This window comes from Anomaloglossus baeobatrachus, chromosome 4, assembly GCF_048569485.1.
Source record: "Anomaloglossus baeobatrachus isolate aAnoBae1 chromosome 4, aAnoBae1.hap1, whole genome shotgun sequence".
In the NCBI taxonomy this organism is placed as follows: domain Eukaryota; kingdom Metazoa; phylum Chordata; class Amphibia; order Anura; family Aromobatidae; genus Anomaloglossus; species Anomaloglossus baeobatrachus.
Window position 1 is genome coordinate 36,138,917 of NC_134356.1, and position 16,815 is coordinate 36,155,731.

The 16,815-nt window shown below is 45.5% G+C and overlaps 1 protein-coding gene across 1 annotated transcript in view; it reads right to left on the bottom strand.

Annotated features, from left to right (window-relative positions):
- Window positions 1-682: 682 nt before the first annotated feature.
- Window positions 683-16,815, bottom strand: part of CD9 (CD9 molecule) — a 34,175-nt gene continuing 18,042 nt past the window's right edge. The window contains exons 2-8 of the mRNA XM_075344245.1: window positions 11,474-11,576; window positions 9,732-9,829; window positions 9,234-9,308; window positions 8,889-8,990; window positions 6,394-6,480; window positions 4,320-4,403; window positions 683-1,212 (exon numbers count right to left, since the gene is read on the bottom strand). Coding sequence (XP_075200360.1) covers window positions 1,147-1,212; window positions 4,320-4,403; window positions 6,394-6,480; window positions 8,889-8,990; window positions 9,234-9,308; window positions 9,732-9,829; window positions 11,474-11,576 — 615 coding nt within the window. The 3' untranslated portion in view covers window positions 683-1,146. The remainder of the gene's footprint in view (window positions 1,213-4,319; window positions 4,404-6,393; window positions 6,481-8,888; window positions 8,991-9,233; window positions 9,309-9,731; window positions 9,830-11,473; window positions 11,577-16,815) is intronic.

Below are 16,815 nucleotides of genomic sequence, written 5' to 3' on the forward strand. Positions count from 1 at the left end.
AGCTGAAAGATCTGGAGAAGATCTGTATGGAGGAGTGAGCGGAAAGATCTGGAGAAGATCTGTATGGAGGGAGTGAGCGGAAAGATCTGGAGAAGATCTGTATGGAGAGTGAGCGGAAAGATCTGGAGAAGATCTGTATGGAGGAGTGAGCTGAAAGATCTGGAGAAGATCTGTATGAAGGAGTGACCTGAAAGAGCTGGAGAAGATCTATATAGAGGAGTGACCTGAAAGATCTGGAGAAGATATGTATGGAGGCGTGACCTGAAAGATCTGGAGAAGATCTGTATGGAAGAGTGACCTGAAAGATCTGGAGAAGATCTGTGTGGAGGAGTTGGTCAAAATCCCTGCTGCAGGGTGTCCAAACTTGGTCCAACCTGTTGTGCACAATCATTGGCTGGTCACCGCTGCAAAAGTCACATATGGTAGCAAAGAGAAAAGCCTAGAAGAGGAAATGCGGGGGTCTGAGGGCGAGGAACCATGCTTGGCCACTTTTTTTTTTTTTTTTAAAGTTTAGTTGTAGACAACCCCTTTAAGGATGGTTTTAAAATGGTCGTGAAAACCGGTCAGGTCGGAGAACATCGGCATCGTAAAGATTTTGCTAGAAACAAAATGTTGGATTATTGAATGTCAGATTAAAAGGAATTAAATTGTATTTTTTAAAATTCACGGGCACGGATCCCAATAAAGTAAAAACAGATCACGTTGATTTTTTGTACAGGATTTTTATTTTCTAATTAGGTATCAAATTATATTCAACATAAGTTATGTCTGATTAATATAAGAAAGAGGCAAAATTCAGAATAAAAAGGAATAAACTCGACACGGCCTTGTGTACATATACAATATACATATATGAATTTAACCCATCAACAAATCAGGTACCTTGTATCATTGGTTGAACATCTGAAAACATACGAGTGGCAAGCTTCATATTGAAAAAAAAAGAAAAAAAAATACAAAAAAATAAAAACAAAAATACAATAAAGCCCAAGAAAAAAAAAAAAAGCCTTGCATTAAAATAAAAATATAGCACAACTTTATTTTTTTTTTTTAGAAAAGGCTGTTCAAAATACTAAGACTGACATCATCCCTTTATCCCCATCCCCCGCCCCCCATATGAACTTTTTGGTTGACTTTACACTTCCATTATACCATCTCTCTGTTGTTTCGGATGGCGCAACAAAGGATCATGCTGAAGATCATTCCGAAAATCTGCAAGATACAAAGTCCCGCAGGTTAAAGAGGTTGCCACAGTGGAAAATCAAAATGGCCGATTGATAGATCAAGGAGGACTACAGCGATGGTCAGGACTCCTGGACTGACCCGGACTGGCCCACAGGAGGGCAGGAGAATTCTCTGGTGGGCCCCTTTGCAGCATTAGATCATTTAACACCCTCAATATAATCAGTAATTGACGCAATACACTTGATTCACTATGTACACACAAAGGAAACCTCTCATCATTGATTTTATAAACTCCCGAGTATATTATTATATAGAAGCATAGGTAAATGTAGGACTAGTATTTGCATGTAGTTAATCAGTAGGCCCCAGAGTCCAAGTCACTGGTGGGCTCCTGCCTCCTTAGGGTAGTTTCACACTTGCGTTGAACGGTATCCGTTGCATTGCGTTGTGTAACGATGCAACGGATGTGTTGCATATAGTGACACAACGGATGCAACGGATGCTGCAAAACAACGCAATTCGTTTTGAGTTTTTTTTTTTTCCCGGTTTTACCAGCGCAGACTATAGTGAACGATCAGCTGATCGTTCCCTGCAGCCGGCCGCCGGGTGATCAGCTGATTGCTCCCAGTAGCCGGCCGCCGGGTGATCAGCTGATCGTTCCCTGCAGCCGGCCGCTGGGTGATCAGCTGATCGCTGTCACTTGCCGGCGCCCGGGCATGCCGGCGGGCGCTCAGCTGAGCGCTGTGACTTGCCGGCGGCCGGGCATGCTGGTGGCCGGTCGTTCAGCTGAGCGCTGTCGCTTGCCGACGGCCGGGCGCTCAGCTGAACGTTCGGCCACCGCGAGCCAAAATAAAGTTGATTTAAAAAAAAAAAAAGAGCATGCGCAGTGAAATCCAGAGGATTCCGCTGCTCAAAATAACGTTACATGCCGCGTTCCTCCCGCTGGGCGGAAGCAACGGAGCGTCGCCCAGCGGAAGCAACGCAGCTCTTTTGGTACAATCCGTCAACCATACAAGTCTATGGGAAACAGCGGAATCCGTTAACGGATTACGCTGTTTCCCAAAAGGGCGGATTGTAACGGAAGGAAAATAACGCAAGTGTGAAAGTACCCTAAGTCTGCACACTATTCAAGGACCAACATGTGATCAGTAGAACAAGGAGGACTATAGCACAAGTCTAACTCAGTCACTAACGAGTGATCAATAGATCATGGAGGACTAGATCATCAGTCTAATTCCTGGACCAACTAATGATCAGTAGATCAAAGAAGACTACAGCGACGGTCTGACTCCTGGACCATGTAGTGATCAGTAGATCAAGAAGGACTATAGTGAGTGACTGACTCCTGGACCAAGTAGCGATTAGTAGATCAAGGACTATAACACCAGTCTAATTTCTGGGACCAACTAATGATCAGTAGAACAAAGGACTACAGCGCTGCCTGACTCTTGGACCATGTAGCCATCAGTAGATCAGAGAAGGACTATATCACCGGTTTGACTTCTGGACCAAACAATGATCAATAGATCAAGGAGGACTACATCACCGGTCTAACTTCCAGACCAACTAGCTATCAGTAGATCAAGGAAGAGTAAATCACTTGTCTGACTTCTGGATCAACCAATGCTCAGTAGATCAAGAAGGACTTCAGCACCGGTCTGACTACAGGACCAACTAGCAATCAGTAGATCAAAGAGGACTATATCACCAGTCTAACTTCTGGACCAAACAATGATCAGTAGATCAAAAAGGACTACAGTGACGGTCTGACTGCTGGACTAAGCAGCGATCAGTAGATCAAGAAGGACTACAGCGCCCGTCTAATTTCTGGACCAACTAATGATCAGTAGAACAAAGAAGACTACAGCGCCGGCCTGACTCCTGGACCATGTAGCCATCAGTAGATCAAGGAGGACTACAGCACTGATTTGACTCATGGACCAACCAGTGATCAGTAGATCAAGGAGGACAAAATCACTTGTCTGACTTCCGGATCAACCAATGCTCAGTAGAGAAGGACTACAGCACCAGTCTAACTCCTGGATCAATTAGCCATCAGTAGATCAAGGAGGACTATATCACCGGTCTAACTTCTGGACCAAACAATGATCAGTAGATCAAAGAGGAAAACAGCACCGGTTGACTCTTGCCCAACCAATGAAACAGTAGAACAAGGAGGACTACAGCATTGGTCTGACACCTGGAGCAACCAGATGATCATTAGAACAAGCAGGATTTCAGCACCAGTCCGTCTCCTGACCAACCAGCAGCAATTAGTAGATCTAGGAGGACTACAGCTACATTTAGACAACACGTGGTTTGGGGCCATTCTTAAAAGGTTATAACGCCTTTGACATGTGGTATTTGTGGTGGATGCTTTCTATTCCAATACACATGCTGCGAAATTCATCCCATCCCACTTCAGACCAATTTGACTGTCACGGCCCGAGTATAGGCTGCAATGTCTGGGACCGGCCGGCGCGGGGCTCCTAACTCAAACTCAACAGCCTCATAAGAATAAATAAGGATGTCGAATTCAGGTCCTTTAACCCTTCGTCTGTCCGTATACCATCATACATAGGTGGATAGTTGGATTGTGAAAGTCGAATGTGTGCAACCTCCTAATTCAGGACAGCCCGTGTGATCTGCCCTCCCTGAATACTTAGCCGCTTTCCTCCATTCTGATCTGCCATGTGCAACTTCCTACTCCTCACTTGTATCTCTAAACAGGAGAAAGGGAGACTGGGAGCACCGGCTCCGCTTAAAAGGTCTAAATTAGGGGCACCAACTACAGGTGGGGAGGAGATATTAACCCATCCATGGCTACCAGAGGTTCAAACACCGTGAAGAGCACCCTAACTATGCCGACCAAGGATTGTCATAGCTTGAAGGGGTTGTCCACGACTAGGACAAACCCTTTCTGATTCCACGCTTCCCGCAGGTAATATAATAAAGCGTATATTTCCCTCCGTGGCCAGCGCGATTCCAGCAGTTTCCGGCTCGTGGTGCTGGGCTCACGTGAGGTTGTCACGTCACACCAGTCCCACATTCAATCAGTGCCGCCTTCCTTCTCCCTGGGTTCGGACCAGTTTTGGATTAGTGGGTGCAAGCCGCGGACAGCCTTACATACGTACCATGACCACTGCAATTCCAATCCCAACTGCTCCAATAATGTGAAATTTCTTGGTGAAAATTTCTTCGATGGCTCTAGGACAACCCTGGAAAACAGAATGTAATATTACAATCTCAAAGCCGGGTCACAATGTCCCAATAAAGAGAATATTGCGGCCGTTATTTTGACCTAGGTAATCTAACATATTATATGTCCTGCCACCACTAGGGGGAGCTAAGGAGATCACTTCACACCAGTTTATTACCGAGTATACAGGAAGCTCCCCTAGTGGTGGCGGCAGGCAGCCCAACTTTTAGCATTTAAATGGGTATGCTGGCTGCATAAATTATCACCTATCCAGGGGCGTAACAACCGTGGTCGCAGAGGTAGTCATCGCGACCAGGCCTGCAGTGTTAGGGCCGGCACACTATACACGGAGGCCTATGGGGGGCCGGCACACTATACACGGAGGCCCTATAGGGGCCGGCACACTATACACGGAGGCCTATGGGGGCCGGCACACTATACACGGAGGCCTATGGGGGCCGGCACACTATACACGGAGGCCTATGGGGGCCGGCACACTATACACGGAGCCTATGGGGGCCGCACACTATACACGAGGCCTATGGGGGCCGGCACACTATACACGGAGGCCTATGGGGGCCGGCACACTATACACGGAGGCCTATGGGGGCCGGCACACTATACACGGAGGCCTATGGGGGCCGGCACACTATAGACGGAGGCCTATGGGGGCGGGGCACACTATAGACGGAGGCCTATGGGGGCGGGGCACACTATAGACGGATGCCTATGGGGGCAGGGCACACTATAGACGGAGGCCTATGGGGGGCGGCACACTATAGACGGAGGCCTATGGGGGCGGCACACTATAGACGGAGGCCTATGGGGGCGGCACACTATAGACGGGAGGCCTATGGGGGCGGCACACTATAGACGGAGGCCTATGGGGGCGGCACACTATAGACGGAGGGCCCTATGGGGGGCGGGCACACTATAGACGGAGGCCTATGGGGGCGGCACACTATAGACGGAGGCCTATGGGGGCGGCACACTATAGACGGAGGCCTATGGGGGGCGGCACACTATAGACGGAGGCCTATGGGGGGCGGCACACTATAGACGGAGGCCTATGGGGGCGGCACACTATAGACGGAGGCCTATGGGGCTGTATTATACAATATGAAGGGGCACCTTATAAATAGACTATAGGGGTGCATTATACATGGAGTTCTAGGGGCTGCATAATACAATATGAAAGACACCTTATACATGGACTATGGGGCTGCATTATACAATATGGAGGACTATGGGACTGGATTATAATACATATAGGACTATGGGGACTACCTTATACATTGACTATAGAGGTAGTGTAGAAAATTATCTAGCATCCAGATCAGTAGATTGGCTAAAAATCAATTATTCCAAACTTCATAAAAGCATAAAATTCTCCATCATGATGAAGAACGCATCACAAGGCGTGTAAGGTGGACCATTATTGTATTTGGAGAACTATATACGAGGGGGGCAAAGATACAGACCTGGGATGAGAAAGTTTTGTACTGAGGGAAAAAGGCTCTGCTATACATCTTCTCTCAGTACCAAGCTTTCCCATGCTCTGCTATAAATCTTCTCTCAGTACCCAGCTTTTCCCATGCTCGGCTATACATCTTCTCTCAGTACCCAGCTTTTCCCATGCTCGGCTATACATCTTTAACTGAGCACCCAGCTTTCCCATGCTCTAATATGAAAAAGCTGGGTGCTGAGGGAACGATGTATAGCAGAGTATGGGGAAGCTGGGTGCCGAGGACAAGATGGATATCAGAACATAGGAAAGCTGGGTGCTGATAGAGGGATTTCAGGTCATGTGAAACCTGGTGCTGAGTGAAAAAGCCAAAGTGTCAGCATCATTATCCTGTACCCAGAGCCCAAACTTTGCACCGGGCGAATCAAACTAATTACGCCACTGCACCTATCCTTTGTATATGGTCACGGTTTACCCACACGACAGATGGTCTACATGCCACCACATACACTAAACAGGTCCACACATTATGATATAACTATACCTGGACAGTGAATTGCTCCAATCCAGACTTTGGACAAGTATCTGTCATGAAAGTTTCTGCTCCTAAGACTTTACCGCAACAATCCAACTGCAAAATAAGACCGCCAAACAGCAAGACGTACATCAGAGACAAGCAAGAATGGCAAAAAAAAAAAAAACAGGTACTAAAATAAAATTGATGGTTTAATGATCAAACATTGTTAAAATATTTATACATATTAAAAAGCTAGTGGATGTGGTAAAGAGAAAGAAAAGAGGGACATACAGCTAGCTGGGGAGGGGGTGGTCAGAGAGGGAGGGACCAAGAGGCAAAGGGGTCAGAGAGGCAAAGGGGTCAGAGAGAGAAAGAGGGACCAAGAGGCAAAGGGGTCAGAGAGAGAAAGAGGGACCAAGAGGCAAAGGGGTCAGAGAGAGAAAGAGGGACCAAGAGGCAAAGGGGTCAGAGAGAGAAAGAGGGACCAAGAGGCAAAGGGGTCAGAGAGAGAAAGAGGGACCAAGAGGCAAAGGGGTCAGAGAGAGAAAGAGGGACCAAGAGGCAAAGGGGTCAGAGAGAGAAAGAGGGACCAAGAGGCAAAGGGGTCAGAGAGGCAAAGGGGTCAGAGAGAGAAAGAGGGTCAGAGAGGCAAAGGGGTCAGAGAGGCAAAGGGGTCAGAGAGGCAAAGGGGTCAGAGAGGCAAAGGGGTCAGAGAGGCAAAGGGGTCAGAGAGGCAAAGGGGTCAGAGAGGCAAAGGGGTCAGAGAGGCAAAGGGGTCAGAGAGGCAAAGGGGTCAGAGAGGCAAAGGGGTCAGAGAGGCAAAGGGGTCAGAGAGGCAAAGGGGTCAGAGAGGCAAAGGGGTCAGAGAGGCAAAGGGGTCAGAGAGGCAAAGGGGTCAGAGAGGCAAAGGGGTCAGAGAGGCAAAGGGGTCAGAGAGGCAAAGGGGTCAGAGAGGCAAAGGGGTCAGAGAGGCAAAGGGGTCAGAGAGGCAAAGGGGTCAGAGAGGCAAAGGGGTCAGAGAGGCAAAGGGGTCAGAGAGGCAAAGGGGTCAGAGAGGCAAAGGGGTCAGAGAGGCAAAGGGGTCAGAGAGGCAAAGGGGTCAGAGAGGCAAAGGGGTCAGAGAGGCAAAGGTGTCAGAGAGGCAAAGGTGTCAGAGAGGCAAAGGGGTCAGAGAGGCAAAGGGGTCAGAGAGGCAAAGGGGTCAGAGAGGCAAAGGGGTCAGAGAGGCAAAGGGGTCAGAGAGGCAAAGGGGTCAGAGAGGCAAAGGGGTCAGAGAGGCAAAGGGGTCAGAGAGGCAAAGGGGTCAGAGAGGCAAAGGGGTCAGAGAGGCAAAGGGGTCAGAGAGAGAGGGAGGGACAAACAGGCAAAGGGGTCAGAGAGTAAAACGACAGCTGGGGAGGTAGGTCAAGAAGGAAGAAGCAAACATCTGGTGGGAATGGGGGGAGTGTCAGAGAGGGAGGGATGGACAGCCATGTGAGTCAAAGAGGGAGCAACGGATAGCCATGAGGGTAGGTGGGGAGGGGGGTAGGGGGGGGGTTCAGAGAGATAGGCAGACAGCCAGGGAATGACAGAGTGAGAGCGAGTGACAGACAGCAAAGGAAGTGTCAGAGGAAGGGACAGACAAAGAGGGAGCAACTGATAGTCATGTGGGGAGGGGGATTAGAGAGAGTGGGAGACACTGTCGGCAAGGAAAGGGTCTGAAGGACAGGAAGAAAGAGGGGCAGACAACCACGGGGTATCAGACAGGGAAGGACGGAAAGACCAAGGGGGTCAGAGAGTGACAGACAGCTGGGATGGGGAAGGGGGGGGGGGGGGGGAGGATGTTGGGGCAGTGAGCCAGGGATGGAGATTCAAGGGGGACGAGTCAGAGCAGGAAAAATCAGCCATGAGGGTCAGAGACAGAGAGGAACGGACAGCCACGAGGGTCAGAGACTGAGAGGAACGGACAGCCACGAGGGTCAGAGACTGAGAGGAACGGACAGCCACGAGGGTCAGAGACTGAGAGGAACGGACAGCCACGAGGGTCAGAGACTGAGAGGAACGGACAGCCATGAGGGTCAGAGACTGAGAAAAACGGACAGCCACGAGGGTCAGAGACTGAGAGGAACGGACAGCCACGAGGGTCAGAGACAGAGAGGAACGGACAGCCACGAGGGTCAGAGACAGAGAGGAACGGACAGCCACGAGGGTCAGAGACAGAGAGGAACGGACAGCCACGAGGGTCAGAGACCGAGAGGAACGGACAGCCACGAGGGTCAGAGACAGAGAGGAACGGACAGCCACGAGGGTCAGAGACAGAGAGGAACGGACAGCCACGAGGGTCAGAGACAGAGAGGAACGGACAGCCACGAGGGTCAGAGACAGAGAGGAACGGACAGCCATGAGGGTCAGAGACTGAGGGATGGACGGCTGGGAGATAGGGGGGTGTAAGAGACAACAGGGAAAGCCAAGTGTGGAGTAGGAGAAGGAGACAGACAGATAAGTGGCGACTGTCCCCTTATTTCAGGGGCACGGACACTTACAGCAGCATGAATGGACTTGAGTGTTTCCTTCAGAGCGGGGTCTGGATTCTGCTTATATTTATCATAGGTATCACTGTAAATTGCCTGGAGCTCCTCCACTATCTGAAGAGGAAGAACAAGAACATCCCATGATTACAGCTCCGAAAAACAAAAAGCAAAACCTACACAGTACAGCAGTACATAATACCGCCAAACAGTGCTCACAATACTAAGTGTATATAAAGCCAAGATGCTGTAGTCCTCAAGCAATGCGACTTTCTAAAAACCTGGCAGATGCCCACCCCTAAAGCTGACCAGTCTATTTTATATCTACAAAAATCATTTTTTTTTTTTTTTTTTTTTTACCTTGTCCTTATTGGCGAAACCCCAGATTCCTGCCGCGATTTCAATGGCAAAAATGACCAGAAGGAAAGCAAAGAACTGCAGGGATAAAAACACAACAGTAAGGGAAAAAAAAAAAAAAAAAAAAGTTCCACGACATCTACAACATACAACAGTCTGAGGGAAACAGCGCCACCATTATTCCTTGGCTAAGTCTGGTATTGCAACTGCGCACCAATACCACACATATACAAGACTGGATCTGTTTCTCCTCCCAAAATAAAAAAGGGCCATCATATCACCAAAAATCTATATTTAAAGGGGAGATCCAAAAATTGTACATCCATAGGTGCCTGATCATTGGGGGTGGAAGGGGTGGGTGGGGGGGTGGGGGAGTTGTTGAGGCCTTTGGAAAAGGCCATTGTAGTCACGACTGGTGAAGAGGCCGCTTTTCTCCAGGAAGTCTTTGAATTCTATGGAGGTGGGGACCCCGGTGATGGGATATGAAACCCAAAAACTTACCAGTCCCAGCATGCATTCTGACTCCTGAATTGCCCCACAGCATCCGAGGAAGCCAACCAACATCATAAGGGCGCCAGCGCCGATCAAGATGTAGACCCCTGCGAGAAGAAACACGGGAGATGAACATTACATCTTAAGGTGATCTCGAGACAAGAATGAAGAACCATACCACTGACCAAAGTCAGTGAATAGAATCAAAGACTACCATAATGTATGGCTGCAGGGATCACAGGCGATGAAGAATCATCCTATAAGGGCAGTAGTACAAAAAAAAGGGACGGGACCAGATTACCATAATCCACTAAGATTGAGTCTTGTATTTTTTTTTAAACTTTGGGAAGAGTTTTTCCCATTTATTTGAGCAACTATTGCATTTTGTCTGCTCACGGCCACCACTAGATGGAGCTTTTTGTGTAATGTTCATCCATTTAAAAAGAGACTGTCAACAGGTTTCTGCATTGTAACCTGAAGACAGCATGCTGCAAGAGTTAAAACAGAGAATTCAGTCCAGTGTCTGTTATCACAGTTTTGTGTTTTTTTACCTGTAATTTTAGTTTAAGCCTCTTATCTTTATCATTAGTGGATCTCAGCAGCAGTGAGTTGTAGTCAGACACCGTCCCCTTCTGTGATTAGCAGCTTCTCTCTATGGAAATGTGCACTGAAGGCCTGATGTGAGCTGGGGCAAGTCTCAGAGCACAGTAATCTAAGTAATACATCGTTGAAATCAGGGCCTCTTTACCTACATCATGTTCTCACGAGACAGCAAAAACCTGCTGACAGATTCCCTTTAACTCTATAATAAAACCGTATGCAGTAAGCTTCAGGGCTCCCTCTAATTGTGGCTTCCAGAAAAAAAAAAAAAAAAATAAAAGTAATTATCGTTTTAGTTTTTAATTCATAAAACAATTGTACATATGAAAATAAACAACTTTGTAATAGATCTTATCAGAGAAATCCGCTTCTGTCTCCCACCCCTGGACTGATCTTTTACTCTCTAATCATGGGTTAAGTCTACACATTTTTCACATTATTGAGATGGGAGATGACAGTTGGTGCTTATAAAATTCTATGAAGAGGGGAGGAGCTAGAGGCCGACACAGACATCTGCTGCAAGTTCTCCTGAAATGACAGTTACATATTAACTTATTTTTTTCCCCATAGATTTAAAGTGTAACTGTTATGTTGTGGCACTTGCAGCAGAATGTTCGTGTCTCTAGCTCCTCCCTCTCCATAGAATCTTATAAGCACCAATTGTCCTCTCCTATCTCAGTAATGTCTGTGTCGGCCTCTAGCTCCTCCCCTCTCTATAGAATCTTATAAGCACCAATTGTCCTCTCCTATCTCAGTAATGTCTGTGTCAGCCTCTAGCTCCTCCCCTCTCCATAGAATCTTATATGCACCAACTGCCCTCTCCTATCTCAGTAATGTCTGTGTCGGCCTCTAGCTCCTCCCCTTTTCCATAGAATCTCATAAGCACCAACTGTCATCTCCTCTCTCACTAAAGGCTGAAGAAGTAATTTACTGATTTTCCACCATGAATTAAAAGTGAAAGCTCAGTCCAGGAGGATAAAGGCAGATTTCTCTGATAAGATATATTACAAAGTTGCTTACTTTCATGTGCACTATGGATTGATGAAATAAAAATTAAAACCACAAACACCCTTTAAAATTACTGAATTCTATGGTTAAAGAAAATTGAGCTCTAAAGGCTACAGATTGATAATATTAAAGGGGAGACTTACCAGTATAAAAGGAATTTCCGTTGGTATCTACTTCAAACATGGTCTTTGTCTGATTGTCGAACCGCAGCCATAGTCCTATTGCGAGAACGGCTGTTCCTGCCAGCTGTGGAGACACAGGAGAAAAAATATATATATTTATATATATATATATATATATATATATATATATATATATATATATATATATATATATATATATATATATATATATATATATCTATATCAAATAGGCTGCTGCAGGAGATTGTTCTGATATGCAAAACACTTTCACTGCCAACATCTGTACTCCCAAGTGAGTACATTCAAATATCAATGCAGCTGAAGGCGATAGACTGGGGAGTTTGGAAGTTCTTCTATGCAATTTTTTTTTTTTTTTTTTTTTTTAAAGGGATGAAAAAGCCCCTAATATAATAAAGCAATTTGCAGATTTTCAAAACTCTCCATGCTGGATAAAATGATAAAAAATAATAATAAAAGTTTAGTTACTCTTTATAGGGGTATCCCAATATGTAGTAGGTGTAATAATATTAGCAAATACCTCCAATTAGAAATGATTAGCTATGTCACTTACCTCATGTGCAGGGCATTGCATGATCTTAGGTATCCATGATTCCGACCACTCCTATAGTGACAGTTAGTTGCTAGTGTTTCTAACCATGGATATATAAGTTGCAATGCCCTGCACATGAGGTAAGTGACATAGCTAATCAGGAGAACTATACTACATTTCTAGTTGGAGGCATTTGCTAATAATATTATTATTTATTAATAAAATAATAATATTAGCAAATATATTCAATTATGTTTGTAGTATAGCTCTCTTGATTAGTTATGTCACTTACCTCATGTGCAGGGCATTTCAGGACCTTAGGTATTTATGGTTACAACCACTCATATAGTGACAGTTAGTGGCTAGTGTTCATAACTATGGATAGTTATGAACACTAGCCACTCATATAGTGATAGGGTAAGTGACATAGCAACTGTCACTATATGAGTGGCTTTGTCACTTACCCCATGTGCAAATGTTAGCAAATACCTCCAATTAGCAATGTAGTATAGTTCTCCTGAAGCTGCAATGCCCTGCACATGAGGTAAGAGACGTAGCTAATCAGGAGAACTATACTACATTTCTAATTGGACGTAATAATAATAATAATAATAAATTAGTATTATTATTATTAATATTATTATTATTAATAATTATTTATTATTATTATGAATATTAAATAATAATAATAAGCTAACATTTGCACATAGGGTAAGTGACATAGCAACTATGTGGAAATGTTAGCTTATTAATAATAATAATAATAATAATAATAATAATAAATACCTCCAATTAGAAATGTAGTATAGTTCTCCTGATTAGCTACATCTCTTACCTCATGTGCAGGGCATTGCAGCTTCAGGAGAACTATACTACATTGCTAATTGGAGGTAATTATTTATTATTATTATTATTATTATTATTATTGCTGCTAACATTTGCACATGGGGTAAGTGACAAAGCCACTCATATAGTGACAGTTAGTTGCTAGTGTTCATAACTATCCATGGTTATGAACACTAGCAACTGTCACCATATGAGTGGTTGTAACCATGGATACCTAAGGTCCTGAAATGCCCTGCACATGAGGTAAGTGACATAGCTAATCAGGAGAACTATACTACATTTCTAATTGGAGGTATTTGCTAATATTATTATTACTACACCTACTACATATTAGGATAGGATCTTGGAGATGGGAATAAACCTTTAATCTGAATGACAAGTCTATTAGAAGCAGTGATGGCAGCCATATTGGCTGTCCGCTTACCCAGGAACAGGCAAAGGTAAAAAAAATGGCTGAATAAAATAGTAACAATCCGATGACGACTAAGAAGATCATAGAAAAAGGAGCTTCATTTCCCTGCAGCGCCCCTACAGGATCAAAAAGGTATTAAACAAATCCTGCACTATTGAGATCATTGGGATGGCTGAGTAATGAGGGCGAAAGATGCTCTTTGTAGCCGCTGTCTGGAGGCGGATGAGGGGAGGGGATTGGCTTAGAAAGGGGAGTGGTTAGTTACTTAGCCATCCACTGCCTAAAATTGGCATTACCAGTAATATCTGCCAGCTTAAAGTCTGTCATATCAGCATTAAAGGGGTATTAAAGATCTTATCCCAATATGTAGTAGGAATGATAATATTATTATTATTATTATTATTATTATTATTATTATTAATAATAATAATAATAATAATAATAATAGCAAATACCTCCAATTAGAAATGCAGTATAGTTCTCCTGATCAGCTATGTCTCTTCCCTCATGTGCAGGGCATTGCAACTAAGGTATCCATGGTTGCGACCATTCATATAGTCACAGTTGCTTAGATACCTAAGCTGCAATGCCCTGTCCATTAGCTACGTCTCTTACCTCATGTGTAGGGCATTGCAACTAAGGTATCCATGGTTACAACCATTCATATAGTGACAGTTGCATATATACCTAAGCTGCAATGCCCTGCATATTAGCTATGTCTCTTACCTCATGTGTAGGGCATTGCAGCTTAGGTATCCATGGTTACAACCATTCATATAGTGACAGTTGCTTAGATACCTAAACTGTATGCCCTGCATATTAGCCATGTCTTTTACCTCATGTGCAGTGTATTGCAGCTAAGGTATCCATGGTTACAACCATTCATATAGTGACAGTTGCTTAGATACCCTAAGCTGCAATGCCCTGCACATTAGCTACGTCTCTTACCTCATGTGCAGGGCATTGCAGCTTCGGTATACATGGTTATGACCACTCATAAAATGACAGTTGTTCGCGGTCATAACCATAGATACCTAAGCTGCAATGCCCTGCACATTAGCTACATCTCTTACCTCGTGCAGGGCATTGCAGCTTAGTTATCCATGGTTATAACCACTCATATAGTGACAGTTATGTAGTTAGTTGCTCGTGGTCATAACCATGGATACCTAAGCTGCAATGCCCTGCACATGAGGTAAGTGACATAGCTAATCAGGAGAACTATACTACATTTTTAATTAGAGGTATTTGCTATTACACCTCCTAAGATGTGTGGCAATGGGAATACCCCTTTATCTAAGTAAAATGTATTGTTACCTGTTATCAGCCAGCTTAAGTTAAAAATAAATTGTAAGATTGTTAAAACTAAAAAAACAACAAAACAAACCTGCGCCTCCCTCCCCCATCGCCACTGCTTTATCTTATACATCTCTAGTTCTAAGAACCTACGAATACGTGTACGTACCAGGGCTGTGGAGTCGGTAAGCCAAACCTTCGACTCCGACTCCGACTCCTCAAATTCTTTTGCACCGACTCCGACTCCGGCTCCGACTCCGACTCCTACATATATTGCTTATAGTTAGGTGAAAAATTTATTGTAGTACATGAATATGTGTATGTGAACATCAGACATTTAATAATTTTTATGATACAATAATCAAGATATTTGGATAGAACATAAAATATATTTATTGGAATACAACTTTAGAACCACAAAAACTGTAATAAATTGTAAATATGTAATACACTATGTAATATACAGTAGATTACATATATATCTTGTGTGTGTGTGTATACACTGTATATATATATATATATATTATATATATTACATATTTACAATTTATTAGTTTTTTTGTGTTCTAAAGTTGTATTCCAATAAATATTTTATGTTCTATCCAAATATCTTGATTATTGTATCATAAAAACAATTAAATGTCTGATGTTCACATTATACTACAATAAATTTTTCACTTAAATATAAGCATTATACTAAATGTTGTTATTTAGTAAAATATTCAGCACATTCTGCATTGCACTCCTGTCCCCAATTTATTATATATTTTAGGAGTCGGAGTCGGTGCATTTTATACCGACTCCGACTCCACCAAAATGAGCTCCGACTCCGACTCCACGACTCCGACTGCGACTCCACAGCCCTGGTACGTACGTGACAGTTTGTACGTAATTTTGAGGTTAGTGGCCCTTTAAGTAATAGTGGAAATTATACAGGTCAGGTGAAACCGCAGCGCTCTACCCAAATTTTCCACAAAGATGACTCATTGTTGTGTGGTGTGACGCGGTAATAATGGAGACTACTGCTCAGACTGGTTTTTCTCACATCGCGCAACCAGACGGCTCAGAATGGGAAATCTCATACTGCGAAACGTGAATCAGGGGGTTCAGGATGAGCAGTGCAGAGATTCTTCACAGATATTTATGTAGTGAATGAGAACAGGTGATGAGGGCAAACCTAAATGTACAGCCTGTGGTAACTTCCTATATAGCACCGAACACAAGGGAAAAAGGTAAGGCTGAAAACACCGAGCGAAGAAAACAGCGAGTGTTATGTTTCCATAGCAACAGGTGGACAGCAACAAAATCTCCATGCAACCGCAGTCTGAACTCCGTGATATGGTATCCGTGGGACGAAACTACCACGTGACTGCCGAAAAGAGCAGAGATTTCTTTACATATGGAACAGGTGTGTCACTTGGTTTAACAGCAGTCGCAGAGCGTCCACTCCTCCATGACGAAGCTGCCACAGAGCGTCCCCCCCTCCACGACGGCGCTGCCACAGAGCGTCCCCCCCCCACGACAGCGCTGCCACAGAGCATTCCCCCCACGACGGCGCTGCCACAGGACATCCCCCCCCCCCCCCCCCCCCCCCCCCACCGAAGGCGCTGCTACAGCCGCAGGACGTCCCCCCCACAACGGCGGCAGTCGCAGGGCTTCCCCCCACCCTCCATGACAGCCCTCCAATAACAGTTCCATACCGGCAGTATTTTCCTAACACTAAACGCCGCAGAGTCGCCCCTCAACAACAGGGCCCGCCGCAGAGTCGCCCCTCAATAACAGGGCCCGCACGCAGAGTCTCCCCTCAATAACAGGGCCCGCACGCAGAGTCTCCCCTCAGCAACAGGGCCCGCCGCAGAGTCGCCCCTCAACAACAGGGCCCGCCGCAGAGTCGCCCCTCAACAACAGGGCCCGCCGCAGAGTCGCCCCTCAACAACAGGGCCCGCCGCAGAGTCGCCCCTCAACAACAGGGCCCGCCGCAGAGTCGCCCCTCAACAACAGGGCCCGCCGCAGAGTCGCCCCTCAACAACAGGGCCCGCCGCAGAGTCGCCCCTCAACAACAGGGCCCGCCGCAGAGTCGCCCCTCAACAACAGGGCCCGCCACAGAGTCGCCCCTCAATAACAGGGCCCGCCGCAGAGTCGCCCCTCAATAACAGGGCCCGCCGCAGAGTCGCCCCTCAATAACAGGGCCCGCCGCAGAGTCGCCCCTCAATAACAGGGCCCGCCGCAGAGTCGCCC